Genomic DNA, 15,854 nt, shown 5'->3' on the forward strand with positions numbered 1-15,854 from the left:
AAAAAAAAAACTTTAAGTTAAATCTTAGAGATATATTCTTTATTTTTTATTTTTACAAAGTCAATATATTCTTTAATATTCAATGCACGGACATATGTACATAACCCTCTTACTACTCGTGATCTTCTTGCGAAATTACGCGCGATATGGAAGGACTTCGCTTTATGGCATTTGGTGGCTTTAGGGCGCAGCTTTTTCGAGTTGCAATTTTCTAATCCGGAGGACAAACGTAAGGCATGGGCAGCGGGTACCATCAATCTAAAGCCAGGTATTATTCGAGTTACAAAGTGGGCACCTGACTTTAATATTTATACACAACGACAAACTCATGTTCAGGTGTGGATTCGTCTCTTGAACCTGCCCCAAGAATATTGGAGGCCTCGTTTGTTATTTGAAATTGCGAATGGCATAGGTACTCCCTTAATGTTGGATGTTGCGACAAAGAAGCGAGCTTTCAGACATTATGCTAGGATTTTAGTTGATATTGATCTGTCAAAAAGGATTTATGATGAAGTTATGGTTGAAAAGGATGGCTTTGTGTTTTATGTCAGGTAATCTATGAGCGTCTTCCAGAGTATTGTAATCATTGTTATTCCATTGGACACTTGATTACCAATTGCTGTAAATTGCACCCACAAGAAAAACCAGTTGAGAAAGTTGTCAAAGTGCAAGCACAAAAGCAATATATTCTAAAGCAATCGTCTGCACCTGTGATTAATTTGGAAAAGAAAATTGAGCATCAGGAAGATATTGTTCGTGTTGATGGTGATCTTCTTGTTACGCGGGTGACTGAAGATGAGATCGACGACTCAACTGAGAAGATTGTTAATCATAACCCTAATGAGATTCTTAAAGAAACTAATGAGGATGATGCTACGATTACTGATCTTGAGCGGCATAATGAGGATGATGTTGCCATGGTTACTAATCCTGAGAGGCAAAATGGTAATTTTAATCATAGTGCTTCTGAGGAAGTCCTAGAAGAGGAAATAACATTGTTTCATACCGATACCGCACATAATAATATAAAGACTATAGATCCAGATATGTCAGAGTTAGCCTCTAACTCGGAAGAAGAAGTAGTAGCTGAAACTCAAATTATTTTGCAGCAGCCTATTTTACCACAGGTAGTGTTGGACGATATGGAGAAGATAAAACAAGTATGGGCACCTCGAACGAGTATAAATACTGAAAAAGAGGTTTCATTCACTATGTACGTCTCTAAGAAAACTAAAAAACAAAACATACGAATTGCGCGCAACCTTGGGAGTTATCCTACCAAGTCTAAGGGTCCACCTCCGCCATGCTCTCATTGATCTTTGGGTAATTTAAAGAAGTTTTCTTTTGTGGGAAATCTTTGAGTTTTTTGTTTTGTTGTTTCTTCTTTTCTTTTTAATTTTTGCTCTTTTTGCTTTTTCGTTGGGTAAGGTTCGACCCCCCCAACCCCCCCACACACACACACACTTTGTATAGTTTCCCCTTTTTTATATTAAATATGGGCAAAGAGATATAGGATTAGTGCTACTATATGTCTCTCTGATGTCTACTTGTCATTGTGATGTCTTATAATGCTCTTTTTTTTTCGATAAGCGTCTTATAATGCTCTTAGTTTACCTAAAAATAAAATAAAAATATAAAAAACATTGACACTAAACTATGTGCTAATTTTCATCCCCCTTACCTTTTTTTTATAATTTTATTTCTACACTTTACACATTTTAAAAATACACAAAAATTGTACCAAAAGAAAATACACAAAAAAAGTGTCAAAAAAAATATGTCCATTAGTTTCTACTTTCTAATCTAAGTGTCCTTCATAGGTTCGGCTTTGAAATTTTTGGTGCCATAGACCAATTAAAATAATTGTACCCTTTATAATCATATCATTGGAATTGTTTGTTTATGCACAATGAAAAAACTTGAACAAGAAATTTGTGGGTGTCAAAATGAAGATAAAAAATGTAACTTGCAAATTTATAAAAATTAAACAAAAAACAAAATGACAATTATTTTGACCTGAAAATTAATAACAAACTTATTCCTCCAATGTAGTTACGAGAATTGTCAATTATTTGGAATACAAATCTTATCCTCTCAAATTCTCGAGGGAAATAGTCTTTAGAAATCTAAAATTCAGTCGGGAGATAAGAAAAATATATCAAGTATTATTCAAATTAGAGATCAAACTTAAATACTCATAATTGATAATTTAATGTTGAATACAACTTACTATTTTTAAATTAAAAAATCAATTTTAAATATTAGATAATTCACACATAATGATTTTCTCTTATTTGCATGAATTAAATATGACTATACTCATTTATTTTATTAACAAAGAACACCAACAACTACATCATCAATATATATTGTAAATAATAATATCTCATATTTTCATGTATTAACATGACTCTTTGAGTCATGTGAAAACGAATATTATATATGATTAAAATACAAAGTGATTGTAAATTTTAACCCTATTATTTTATTCTATTATTATGAAACTCATATTACATTTATGTATCTTTTATTTATAAAAAAAAAAAAACTTATTATAATTACCCGTAAAAAAACTTATTATAATTAAATCATCTAATGAAATTTTGTAATATTCTATTATTTTATAAAATATTAATTACTTATTTGTTTCGTTTATCACTTGTTTTCATATCTTTTTTTGAATACATGCATAAAAATTAGACACGGTTGCGAATGTAGTAGTATAAAAAGTATTGTCCTCTGATCATTAACATATACTATTATAAAAAATGCACATCAGTGCCAATTTTATTTTTCCTTTTTCTAAAACACAACCAAAACAAGTAACATCATAGAATCTGTGTACAAACTTGGTTTCATAAGAGATATTACTTACTCAGTTAAAAACCATTCAGCGGTGGCTTAAAATTAGCCAACTCTTCAGCGTACATAGTTTCAAAATCATTTATGGTTAAATCCTTTAAATGGGACTGCAACATAGGGACATGGTCGGAAAGTATGGCTAACCAGTTTGGGTCGTAGGCAAACTAAGCCATGCACAAGCTTGAATACAGGAGCGGCTTCCAGACAACTTTGACATCTTCCTAGTCAACTAAAGGCACAACGACCCGCTTAAGGTTTCAAAATTTGGAGTCAGTCGTGGTTTCAGTGACACATATGCAATGTTTGACATAAATCCTTTCATCATCATTGTATAGCTTGAGGCGTAAGGAGCCAACGGTTCTACCCACAAAAGTAAAGCAATTTAGGGCTTTCGTACTTCAAAATCTATTTTGCCGGCTATTCAGGGCCGACCCAAGCATAAAGAGGCCCAAGCCCTAACTTTAGGCCCCAAATACTATAAAAAAGTTGATAATTTTCTTTAGGCCTCCTGTGATTCTTTTTTACCCCTCGAAAAAATCAATTTTGCCTTTGAAAAAAATCCGGTTCGCAGAAATCAAAGTTTTTTCTAGTTCAAATTCAGGAAAAATTCGGTAAACAAAAACCAAAATTTTTATTGAAGTGCAAAAAAGGAAATCCAAGGGGTGAAAAAGAAACACGAGAGGATATCAAAAAATTTTAAAGGAATTTAGGCCTCTCTTTAGAAACCAAATTCGTAATGTAATATTAATTCTTTCTTATCATTAACCACCGTTGTTCCTGATCTTTATTTTTTACCTTTTTTTGGGAGTTGATCTACAAATTGTTTTCGGCAACATTAGTATATAATCTTGGTTCTTTCTTTTCTTTTTCTATAACAGCCGTTGTTTCTTGTTTTTATTTTTTAATCTTTTTTTCATGTGCAAAGTGATCTTTTTATTTTTGGTTGGATAAAATAATTTAATTTAATTATTTAGAGAGTATCAGTAATTATTTAAAACACATTAATCTATAACATAATATGATATAAATAGGAAATACAAAGTAACTACAAATTTTGATTGAATTTTTTTATCTAAATTTGTTCCGTAAAATATTTTCCCCCATATTTTACTTAAATTTAATAGTACTAACATACAACACAAATATTGAAACTGAAATTTAGATAAGTTTAAATATTATAAAATTGAAACAAGTAAATTAAACAAATATTATATAACAAAAATTATATTTTCTTTTTATAAATAATATATTTTCTAGCATTTTTTTTTAGTTTATCTTTTAAATTGTGTTCACAGGTCTTAGTTCAACTTGTAAAAAATATCAAAATTATTTGGTTGGACGTTATAACCGAAATTGTGAGTTTATAATGACTATGTCATTTCATTTATCTACAAAATAAAATATATAATTTTTATGTTGTTCATTTTAATATATATATATATATATATATATATATATATATATATATATATATATATATATATATATAGAGAGAGAGAGAGAGAGAGAGAGAGAGAGAGAGAGTTTGTTGGTGTCAAGTTTTTTTTTTCTTGTATATTATTTTTGACTAATTAATGTAAATTTTTAAAATGTGTAAAGTGTAGAAATAGCATTATTAAAATAAAAATTGTTAAAATAACACAGTTGTTAAATTATTTTAAGGAATCCTGACAAAAAAAAGAAGTCAAACGCACTTTTATAAAGTGTTCTACAGAATATTATTCACAATAAGGTTCTCACGATTCACGAATATCATTACTTGGTATATAAATGTATAAACCAGAAATTCCTGTAAAAAAAAACTAAAATAAATACCAGAAACAAACATCCCCTAATCTTTCCCGTTATTTCATCAATTGTTGATACGAAGGTTTCACATGCTACTGACTACCCTCACTAACATTCTTAAATAGTCTTATCATTTTCAGTGGCCTAGATTAAATTTTTCAGACGAAAAATACAATTATAATTCTTTTGTTATATCCAAGTCATTTAACATATTCATAATGCCATAATCACTACACATATGCTCATCTACATATAGTACTTCAAAATTTCTAATTTGTTTGAGTTGATATCACTGTCATGTTTTCACATAACGCTACTGGTTCCATTGTAGCATCAAACCGTCTCATTTAAATTGTACGGCCATGATAAGTTCCTCTAAGCATCAGATCATACATAAGATCATACATACACGTCATAAACTCCCAAACATGTAACAAACATTCCTCCTAATCAATGATAGTACACTCAAACTTACTACAAAAGTCAAAAGGATGCAAAATTCCACTAGTGAATGATTAAAGACCTAATCCAACTGTGCGGCCATCTCTTCGTCGAAGACCTGCAGTGTACTGTTTCTCAAGTTCCAGCTGGAGTTCCTTCTGCTTCTCGGCACGGACTGTGTCGTTGTCATTTTGATTGTCCGAGTTCTGCTCCACTTTGGCTTCTCCTTTCACACCCTACAATTTGCCATAGGCACGAGTACAAACTCAGACTCAAAAAATGTGTTAGTAGGAGTAGGTGAAGAAACACTAACAGAGTGAGTCAGTCATTCAGGAACAACTAAACAATCTCCTCATGTTATTGTTGGGTCAGAATATAGCAACTGACTCAATCCAAACTTACCATGAGTTTATTGAATTTCTCTTGTCGCTCGCGATCAAACATTGCCATATCCCAGCGGTGGCCAGACTGCAACATTTAGACAATGCATTACAGAGCAGCAATCACATTCTATGTAGAAGGTTGTAGGAAACGCAAAACAAATATTAACATATATGATTATCCATGGCATAAAGCAAAAAAAGTGGCCCAGTAACAAATCCAGAAACCTGATTATCTAGAACTGTAGGCCTAGGCACTCCCCATTTACCCCTCTAGTTATCCTATTACCAAGTATACAACTTCATGTAATTCATCTTTGTGCAAAATGAAACAGATAAGTCTATTAACTATTCAAGTCAATGCAAATAGGAAACTTGCACCATAAAATTTATAAACATCATTTACACGTAATGACTAATGAGACAGTAAACAATATCAAAGGAGAACACCAAAGATGGAGCTAAGATTACCTAGAGTGGTCCAAATCAACAATTGATTTAATAAATAAATCATTTATAAACATCATTTACACGTAATGACTAATGAGACAGTAAACAATTGATTTAATTTATCAAAGATGAAGTAATCTCAATCTTTAATAAATAAATCAACAATTGATTTTCTCATCTGAAGTGAGTAGTCCAAATTTGCTAGAGCAGGAGTTTTACGATAGAGTGGATATATTTTAAAAGGTCGGATGCCTTCATGACTTGCACAGCTGAGGAAGTTCTGTTCGTGTTTAACAAACAAAAAAAACAACCTTGTAACCTCAAAAGTCAAAACATGCAAGTCATGAAGAGGACATGATTACAAGCACCTCAAAAATTTAGGAGACCATATTGCTACAATACAGCTATTAACCAAGAATATAAAAGGAGAGAAAATGCACACTATACACCCTGACTCAATAATCCCTTGAGCATGAAGTACTCCTAATGTTAATATGTTATACAAAAAGACGTAAAAACTCGGCCAATAAAGGGGTAAAAAAGGAGAGAAAATGGACACTATACACCCTGACTCAATAATCCCTTGAGCATGAAGTACTCCTAATGTTAATATGTTATACAAAAGACGTAAAAACTCTGCCAATAAAGGGGTAAATGTAACAAATTATCAAAGATACCTCTTCGGTGGGTGTACTCTTTTTGCTGCCCCACAACAGTTTCTTCTTTTGGTCCGTAGTCAAGGAATTAGCCCCTACTAAGTTCTTGTTAACTGTTATGCATCAAAATTTCCAAATAAATAACAGATGAGATCTACAAGTATTAGAATCAAAAGTTAAAGAATTGGAAACATGTTATTAGAAAAATCATTTATGGGGAAGGGAAAACATAAGAAATTGATAGCAGACACGTGTCTAAAAAATTGGAAGTCATAGTCATGCCCGTGGTATAAAATACATCCAACCTACAACAATCCACATTCTGTAAATGTTTAAAAATTGTAATCATGAACCTTCAAACAACCAGAATCTGACCAATGAGAGACACAACATAAGCCCACATCCAAATAAAAGGCTTTTCAGGAAATGCAGTGTATACCTAATTCAGCAGCTCTCATGGCTGCCACTTTGGCAGCATCTAGATTGTTGCCATTATCAAAACCACTGGTCTTGGCAGCCGCTAAATCTGGCCTGCTCTCATGAGGAAACTTTGAACCTGAAGTCTTCCTTTCATCTGCTTTACCACAATAACAAGTTAATACAATAATAATTTTCTTGTTCAAAAAAAAATACAATAATAATTTTGAGGGTAATAAGTGTGCCCAATTCATGTAAAAACAATACAAAGACAATACCATCTTTTCCAGAATTGTCATCCTTGTCAGCACCAAACAACTTTGGCTTCTTTCCAGAAGATTCCTTATCTTCAACACCAAATACCTCGCCTACCTTTCTAGAGCTTCGGTCCTTGTTCTTACTAATCTCAATGTCATCTTTTTGGCTCCTAGACTCTGAATATGAAACTGCACGGTCACTTTTGTGTTCTCCAGAATTTCTTTGAGAATTCTTTCTTTCATCACGACCATCCCCGTCCCTTGTACGCCTCTCCTTCTCCACCTCCTCATATGTCGAACACCTCTTGTCGGATCCAGACCTGTCACATGAAGAATCCATATCTTTATATTTCCGATGCTGCGAATAAGTTTCACTAACTTTCTCGTTGCTTTTATAATCAGACCTTTCATATTTTTCACGTGAATATTTGTCCATACTACGCCTGTAGTCTTTTGACCTGCTATCACTCTCTTCTCTCATATGATCACGTCCAGAACGTGATGAGAATCTCTCATGTTTTCTATCTTCATCAGCGTACTTGTCATGCCTAGAGTGACCATAGGAGCTGCGGGATGACTGTCTGTCAGAATGTCTAAGAGAATCAGTGCTTCTGCCATAGCGATTTCCGCCGTATTTTTGGTCTTGTTCCCTGCCATCATACTTCCTTGAATGATGGTGAGAGACTCTGACAGAATCTTCCCTTGGTGGATATGGACTTGAGCTGTGTTCACGCCTGGGACTACCTGCACATAATGAAAAGTTTAGTGGCAAATTGCAGCAACAGAATACTGATAATAACACATACCCAAAAGGCAATTAAAGCAATGCCAAAGTGTGCAATGAATCACACTTAACCTAAAAAAGCATATAAACCATTTTTATTTTATTTTAGGTATTAACCCTCTAGTTCCCAAGGGAAGGGGCCTGATAATCCAAAGTTCGACCACTAGATAGATAAAGTCTAGCCCAGCAACAGAATACTGATAATAACACATACCCAAAAGGCAATTAAAGCAATGCCAAAGTGTGCAATGAATCACACTTAACCTAAAAAAGCATATAAACCATTTTTATTTTATTTTAGGTATTAACCCTCTAGTTCCCAAGGGAAGGGGCCATGATAATCCAAAGTTCGACCACTAGATAGATAAAGTCTAGCCAAGAATTGTTCCCACCATGAATCAAACTGGGAGGTTCTTCCGAATGATTTACCCTAGCGGAAACTCATTAACCACTTTAGCCCAATCGCTCGGTTAGCATATAAACCATTTAACCATATGAATAACAGAACATTCAAGTTTTCCTCTTACAAATGAGGAAATGAAAACAAGAAATTTTCTCAAAATAAAACAAAACAGACACAACAACAATAATATAACTCGAGCAAGAGTTCATTTAAATAAAAGATTGTAACAAACCATCAGTAGGTGATGATGAGGCGTGAATAGGTGATCGGCGGCGATAATTCCTATTAGCTGGCTCCCCAGAAGGCTTGCGAAATGCGTTTTTGGTATCAGAATCGTCGTCACGGTGATGTGGAGACTGCGAGTTTGAATCCATCCTGCTATACCAACCCTGTATGTAAACAAACACTATTGAAATCAGTCAGTTAGTGAATTAAAGAATCAACACAAAAGAGTGACCTAAATATTAAAATCCTAGTTACATTACATACAGTGCATATTGAATTGAACTCATGAATAGATAAATTCATTCATTTCAAGTTACAAAACAGCATATATATGAATAAATATCTAAAATTTCGACAATTTTTCAAACAAAAACTGAAGATTACGAAGATAACAAAGAACATAGATGGAAAAACGTAAACTAAAAAAGAATATATGAAGGAGAAAGGGGAAGTACGTAGGAGTAGGAATGAGAGATTTGGGAATTTGAATTCAGGGTGTGGATGATTGATTCATAGGGTGGAGGAGAAGAAATGAAACCCTCGCTCGCTCAATTGATTCTTCCCTCTTCTGTTTGTCGTTTGAACGAAGGATTTTTTACATATACTGTCGTTTAGATTAGTTTTTTTTAATAATAAATAAAATAAAGTAATTGGTTATTAAATTTTAAAAAATAATAATAATAAAATAAAATTTACGTTTGGATCGATGGAATGTGATGGAGTAGAATGAAATGAAATGGAGTGGTAAGTAATTAATTAGATTATATTGTTTGGATTTGCAAAATACAAATGAAATTGAATGAAACGGAACGTAATGAACATTTCATTCCATCAAATTCTCCAATTTTTGTTCTCTCCTAATTTGGGGTGTATCCATTGGAATGAGACTAATGTTACTCTTTGCTCTCATCTTTTTACGCGTCTTCTCTCCAATATGTTGACATTGTTCCTCAATGATGAGTATGTACCTCATTTTTAACCTACCAAATTCATGATGATTTTCATAAATAGTGTAGAATATCCTAGAAAACAAATTTCAACAAAATTATCATACCAAAGTTTAGAAGAAGAAACCAAATCAGCTTGAACATCTGAACCGAACAATCATCTAAAGTGACCATAAAAATCCAACTTCATAATAAATGATATTTTCCTATTTGTTAAAAAACAAATCGATGTCTTTCTAATTATCCGATGACGAAACGACTTTTCTTATTGTTTGCATTGGTTTAATCTATATCATATGTGTGTTTAATTGTTTTTTTTTTTAAGAAATAAGATTTTTATTTTCTTGAACACTTGCTAATTTCTAAATTATATTTGATGATTCTTGTTAGAGGTGGGAATAGGTCAAGCCAGCCTATAGGGGTCTATGGCCTAGCCTACATAGACTTAGGTTAGGTCAGCCTATTTCTTTAAATATAGCGGACCAAAGTTTTTTTTATAAGTCTATTTAGCTAAAAAGGTCAGGCCGCAGGTCTTTAAAAAAACATTTGAGGTCTACTAGGCTGGCCTATTTAAGTTAATATGAATAATATTTTTACTATAATTATTATTTCTCTATTAAATTTTTAACTTTGATTAAATTATAAATCTATTAACTTTTTAAGTAGTTTAAGTTTATTAATCTACATTAGTTTTTAACATATATAAATGTATTATTATAAAGTAGAATTGAAATATGATGACATATATATAGTCAAATTCTCTAAAATATGATGTTAAATATCAAAAGGAATACTTATACTGGTTTATTAGTTCACAAGTATATTTAAAATTAAATATAATTATTTATTTAAGAATGTTCATGTGAAATAAGCTTTTAAGCAGGCTAATAGACCATAACAGGCTTTCAAAAAGCCAGGCCTAGAAATTAAGCATATGATGGCCACAAGTCAGGCTCGGACCTTCGATTTTTTGACAGGTCAGACTCAGACTTGGTAAAATATTGTTCGCCCTAGCCTATTCCCACATCTAATTCTTGTATCATCATTTGAGAATACATCTAAAATTATTTTTTTTATTTGTGATCTACATGTATGAAACTAAACAAACAAATAAAAATATGCCCAAAAGTAGAGAATAAATGGCCAATTTTTTTATAAACCATTTAATATGAGATATAAATATGAGACAAGAAATGGTAAGGATACCAACATAATTGGGATGCCTAACCCTACCTTGATATCTAAATACTTTTAATTTATAAAAAAAATATAATTTATTTTATTTCAATTTAAAATTTCTAAAGAGTATTATAAAAGTTTGAATAGATTTAAAGAATTTATATAAAGCTTCTAAAATCATTGTCAAATATTTGCTTTTGGTGTTTCTCATTGTGAAATAGTTTATTGAATACCAACCGTGATGATCAAAATGGTAAGGATTTTGGTCCGATTAAGCATGTGATCAGAAGTTCGATTCCCGACTCATGCGTAAGGAAAAAAATTCGATTGGGAGGGGATAACTCATCTTATGTATCCCACAGGTTTCTTGACGGAGATTAGTCATCGTTAAGGGCGGTGAAAATTTCATATCAACCATAGTATTATAAAAATGGAAAAATGCTAAAGTATTAAAAAAAAAAATCCCTCAACACTCTCATTTTTTCATTTTCTACTTTGTTTTTCTCCAAATCTCTCAACACTCAAACATATTGTTTCCCACTTATGTATCTTCCAAAGTGACGTCGTAGCTCTTCTGCCACCATTGGTCCATCCACCGCCACAACGCCCTCTGTCGCCGGCGGCGAAGCTTTCTCCCTCTCTGAAACACGCCGGCAACCGGTAATCTTTGTCCCTCATTCGCTCTCACTCTCTGTCTCTGTCCAGCTATTGTTATTCAATTGTTTAATCTTATTCTTGAGATTGTTTTGTTGATTGTTGATTGAATGAGTAATTGCACATTCCCCTTTTGTTTCTATTATTTTTTTGATTGTTGATTTAATGAGTTCTTGCACATTGTTAATTGTTGATTTTGTTCCTATTCGAATTGAGTGATTTTCCTCAACCTTGGCATTTCTTGTGCTTTGGATTGAGAGGTATTATATATAATATCAACCTTGTACTTATTACTAATTAAATTTATATGCAATATAATTTTCATATTTAATTTATATATTATAGTTTTTCTTAGTAGCCCATTTGAGTTTTTCTTCCTGGTTCCGCCACTGGTGGCGGAGGAAAGCAAAAAAGAAACTGATTGATTGTTTCAATTCCTCCATTATGCAGCCATTGTCTTATTCATGATTCGGATATTGGGGATTTCGTGATTCAAATGGCGTGGAGGGTTTTGACTTCAGCACTTGTGAATAAATTTCACTTCCCCCAGAATAACAATAATACTACTCTCACCTCCTTATTGCTTCACTTGAACTATGAACATGTATTTGGCCGCCACCATCACCATGAGTTGAAGGTTCCTTCTACAGTAACAGGAGTAGGGTTTCATTCAAGTCCATTTTTAAAGTTTAATGATAAGCTTGTAGAGGAGCCACTTCAGGAGAATTCCCCGAGGAAAAAATTGAAGGGGAAACGAGCTGTTGTGAGGTGGCTTAAGTTCTTTAGATATAAGAAGAAGAAAGAGATTCAAAGGATGACAACGGAGGAAACTATTTTATACAAGTTATTAAAGGTACCTTACTTTCCTTCTCTTTTTTCTTTTCCGTTCAAATCATAATTGTCAATCCCGGATAGCCCAGCCGGAAACTTGGATAATTTTGTATATTCCGGCAGGCTGTTAAGGGAATAATATGAATTCACCAAGTCATTTGATAATTTAAAGACAAAGATGCAATGCAAGTAATAGATTAATTCAAGAGTGCAAATTCCATAGCTGTGTGAATGTGTCCTGACTCCTGATAGTATAGAGTCCAAATCTGATTAGTTGAATTTGGATTGCCTACTGTCAATTATCAATTATAATCTATGAAGCACCGACACTCCTTAAATTATGTCATTTTCTCAAATTATTATCGGCGTCGACGTTTCAGTGTCCTTGTCGTGTCCGGTGTCCGTGCTTCATAGATTATAGATTATAATAATAGTCAAGTTCTTTGGGGATCCATCATTATTGGTTTTTATGTGTTAATTGCATGTCAATAGGTCATAAAACAAGTTCATTGCTTTCCTCCAGGGTGATAAATAAAGCTCGAGCATTCTCATTTACTTTTTATTTCATTGTTTTTAATTAGATATAAGACATATATGGTTTGTATTTTATGTTTATCATGTCAGTTGGTGAATATATAATTATTTCTGTATAACGTAGGCTCGTAAAAAAGAAGAGAGACTTTGCGAAGCTCTGAAGAAGATTGAGCCAACGGAATCATCAGAAATAACTCATGATCCTGAGATATTGACACCAGAAGAGCACTTTTTCTTCTTAAAAATGGGACTGAAAAGCAAAAATTATGTGCCAGTTGGAAGAAGAGGAATTTACCAAGGTGTAATTTTGAACATGCATCTACATTGGAAAAAACATCAAACTTTGCAAGTGGTGGTGAAGACATTTCCACCAGACGAGGTTAGGGAGATTGCGACTGAGCTGGCAAGATTGACCGGAGGTATAGTGCTTGACATTCATGAAGAAGACACAATAATAATGTACAGAGGGAAAAATTACTCTCAACCACCAACAGAGATAATGTCTCCACGAATCACTCTCCCAAGAAAGAAGGTACTTTGTTTTGTGTTCACAAATTTCATTATTTTTGTGAATAAAAAACACATTTGGAGTTTCCCCGAGTGTGGTGTTTCAAAATTTCTTCGTACTATTCTAGGATTTCATTGCCCAAGCATTTTAAGAAAATTTGGTGACGAGAAATTAAGTGTTCACTGTGATGAGTCTATGAGTATTCTTGCTCAATGCCGTTGTTATTTTGTCAATAATAATTAATAACAGACTCTAACCATTGTCATTTAAGCTGATAAAATGTTAAATCCAACTCTCAGTTTTCTAGTGTGCTTCATTCAAAAAATGGTGATGAATTTATTGTGTTGTGGTTTTTGTGTGTGTGTGTGTGTGCGCGCGCGCACGCTGCTCATGCTTACTTTTATTTTTTTCAAAACTGTTTCTTTTTCCAATTTTGAACTTTTTCATACTTTTTCTTTGTCATCATGCTAATTCTCACTGTCTCTCGTTGGGTTACTCTCATCTTATTCAGGCATTGGATAAATCAAAGTATAGGGATGGCCTCCGCGCTGTGAGGAGATATATTCCCAAACTTGAGCAACAGCTCGAAATTCTTCGAGCACAACTTCAAAGCACAGCTGAAAGTAACACAGAAGCAACTGAGGGAATCCAAATAAGTGACAAAGTGAGTGATGAACCGAGTAGTATTTCAAATTTCCAACTAGATAAATCAGACAAACTTCGCGCGATGATAAATGATAACAAAGGTTGCTCAGAGGATGAGGCAGATATAGACTTTGATTTGGATTCATATTCTGAAAAATTATCAGACATCTTTGAGACAGATTCAGATACAGAGAATTCGGTAAATGAAGAGAAACCTCTTTATTTGAACGAATTTAATAAATTTCCGGATCAAAGTGATGGAGACACAGATGATTTTGAGGAGCATCTGCAACAAATATCTTTCAACTCCAAACACATGGAAAAAGATACCGACTTACCCAAGTTTGATGAAGTCGATCATATTTTTCTGCGTGCTGCATCATTTTTAAAGAAAAAGAGAAAGTGAGACGCATCATTGTACTAAATGTAATTTTTTTTGTCGGAGGTGGTATTATAGTAGAGATTTTTGGAGGAGAGGAAAGCATAATTTCATTTTATCAAGTATAAACCATTAAAACTATCAACTTTTTTCTTCCTGACAAATACTATGAATGAATGAGTTATGGTGCAAGATGAGTGTTCAATTGTAGAAATAATATCCAGAAGAGTTGTTTGATTGTAAATTCTTAGTCATCATTTTCATTCCATTTACTCCTCTATGCAGAGATAGTTGGTTACAATTGTCAGCACAACAGAAGCTATATATTAAAAGGAGAAATTAAGAAAAAGGACTTGAACACTTGAGTAAAAATAAAATAGATACAATTTTAGTCCAAGCCTAAGTGATTAAAACTTTTCAATAGAAATTATTTTTTGAATAATAATCTCTTATCTTATAAATAAATCTTATAAATATTATCCGAATGAGGGATTTCTAGAGGCGAAATTGGGTCATAACCCAAGCTATGTTTGGCGTAGTATCCATACTTCTCATGTGATAGTCAAAAGAGGTTTACGATGTCGGATTGGAAATGGAGAACGAATCAATGTGTGGAACCAACCATGGCTCAGGTCTGATAGTCAAGCACATGTCACCACCAACATAGTCACAGGCTCAGAACATATGACAGTAGCATGCCTTATAAATCACAATGAAGGGAGATGGCAAACTCTACAAGTGCAGCAGTTATTTAACCAAAATGATGCCTCAGCCATCCTTCAGATTCCACTCCATTCAACGCAAGAAGCAGACATGCCGGTTTGGCGATTTAGTCGCGATGGAAAATATTTTGTATGGTCAGCATATTACCATCTAATGGAGGTGGTCATTGATAATAACCATCTCAAGGAAGAAGGAATCTGGAAAAAATTGTGGAAACTCAAAGTTCCAACGAGAGTGAAGATATTCTTGTGGAGAGCTCTCAGAGGCTGCTTACTTGTAAAAGAAAAGCTGATTCGGAAAGGAGTTCAATGTGATTCAAAGTGTCCTTGCTGTGATTCAAGTGGCGAAAATGAGTGACATTGTTTCTTTGGATGTAACGCTGTTCAAGAGGTTTGGATGGATGTGGGATTATCATCGAGACTGCATCAACATATTTCAAATGCGGAGGGATTTAAGCAGCTGGTTTTTTATCTGATTGAAGAACTGGACAGCAAGATCATGGAGCGAATTGGTATGATCCTTTGGACAATTTGGTGGAGACGCAATCAAAAGTGTTTGAACGATAAATTACGTACGACTTTTGAAGTTGGTAGAAGAGCTACAGAGTCACTTAACGACTGGTTGAAAGCGACAAATATGAGAACAACACACCGAAGTCCGGCTGTACATGAGACTGAACTACACTGGTGCAAACCACGACCAGGTATGCTTAAATGTAATGTCAATGCGGCATGCTATGAGGAAGCTAACCAATACTGCATTGGAGCTTGTTTGAGAGATGCAGAAGGCAA

General features: G+C 33.4%; 2 protein-coding genes across 9 annotated transcripts; one reads left to right on the top strand and one right to left on the bottom strand.

The window, feature by feature from the left end:
- Nucleotides 1–4,903: 4,903 nt before the first annotated feature.
- Nucleotides 4,904–9,272, bottom strand: LOC123913864 (arginine/serine-rich coiled-coil protein 2). 8 transcript variants are annotated; one of them, XM_045964814.1, is made up of 8 exons: nt 9,119–9,272; nt 8,671–8,827; nt 7,656–7,995; nt 7,273–7,571; nt 7,017–7,151; nt 6,599–6,690; nt 5,494–5,559; nt 4,904–5,327 (listed from the first exon to the last, which is right to left on the bottom strand). In XM_045964814.1, exons 2-8 carry the CDS (start codon nt 8,810–8,812, stop codon nt 5,166–5,168), a joined length of 1,236 nt encoding a protein of 411 aa, XP_045820770.1. In that variant the 5' UTR covers nt 8,813–8,827; nt 9,119–9,272; the 3' UTR covers nt 4,904–5,165. The 8 variants fall into 8 exon arrangements, with proteins under 8 accessions (XP_045820770.1, XP_045820761.1, XP_045820752.1 ...); XM_045964805.1 differs by having other exon boundaries at nt 8,671–8,844; XM_045964796.1 differs by having other exon boundaries at nt 7,017–7,154; nt 9,119–9,254.
- A 1,999-nt stretch (nt 9,273–11,271) lies between these two features.
- On the top strand, nt 11,272–14,584 carry LOC123902991 (uncharacterized CRM domain-containing protein At3g25440, chloroplastic). The gene is made up of 4 exons (XM_045952840.1): nt 11,272–11,449; nt 11,894–12,296; nt 12,933–13,340; nt 13,828–14,584. The coding sequence occupies exons 2-4, from the start codon at nt 11,940–11,942 to the stop codon at nt 14,365–14,367; spliced, it is 1,305 nt and encodes a 434-aa protein (XP_045808796.1). The 5' UTR covers nt 11,272–11,449; nt 11,894–11,939; the 3' UTR covers nt 14,368–14,584.
- The last annotated feature ends 1,270 nt before the right edge of the window (nt 14,585–15,854 follow it).

This window comes from Trifolium pratense, linkage group LG1 (genome assembly GCF_020283565.1).
Source record: "Trifolium pratense cultivar HEN17-A07 linkage group LG1, ARS_RC_1.1, whole genome shotgun sequence".
Lineage (NCBI taxonomy): Eukaryota > Viridiplantae > Streptophyta > Magnoliopsida > Fabales > Fabaceae > Trifolium > Trifolium pratense.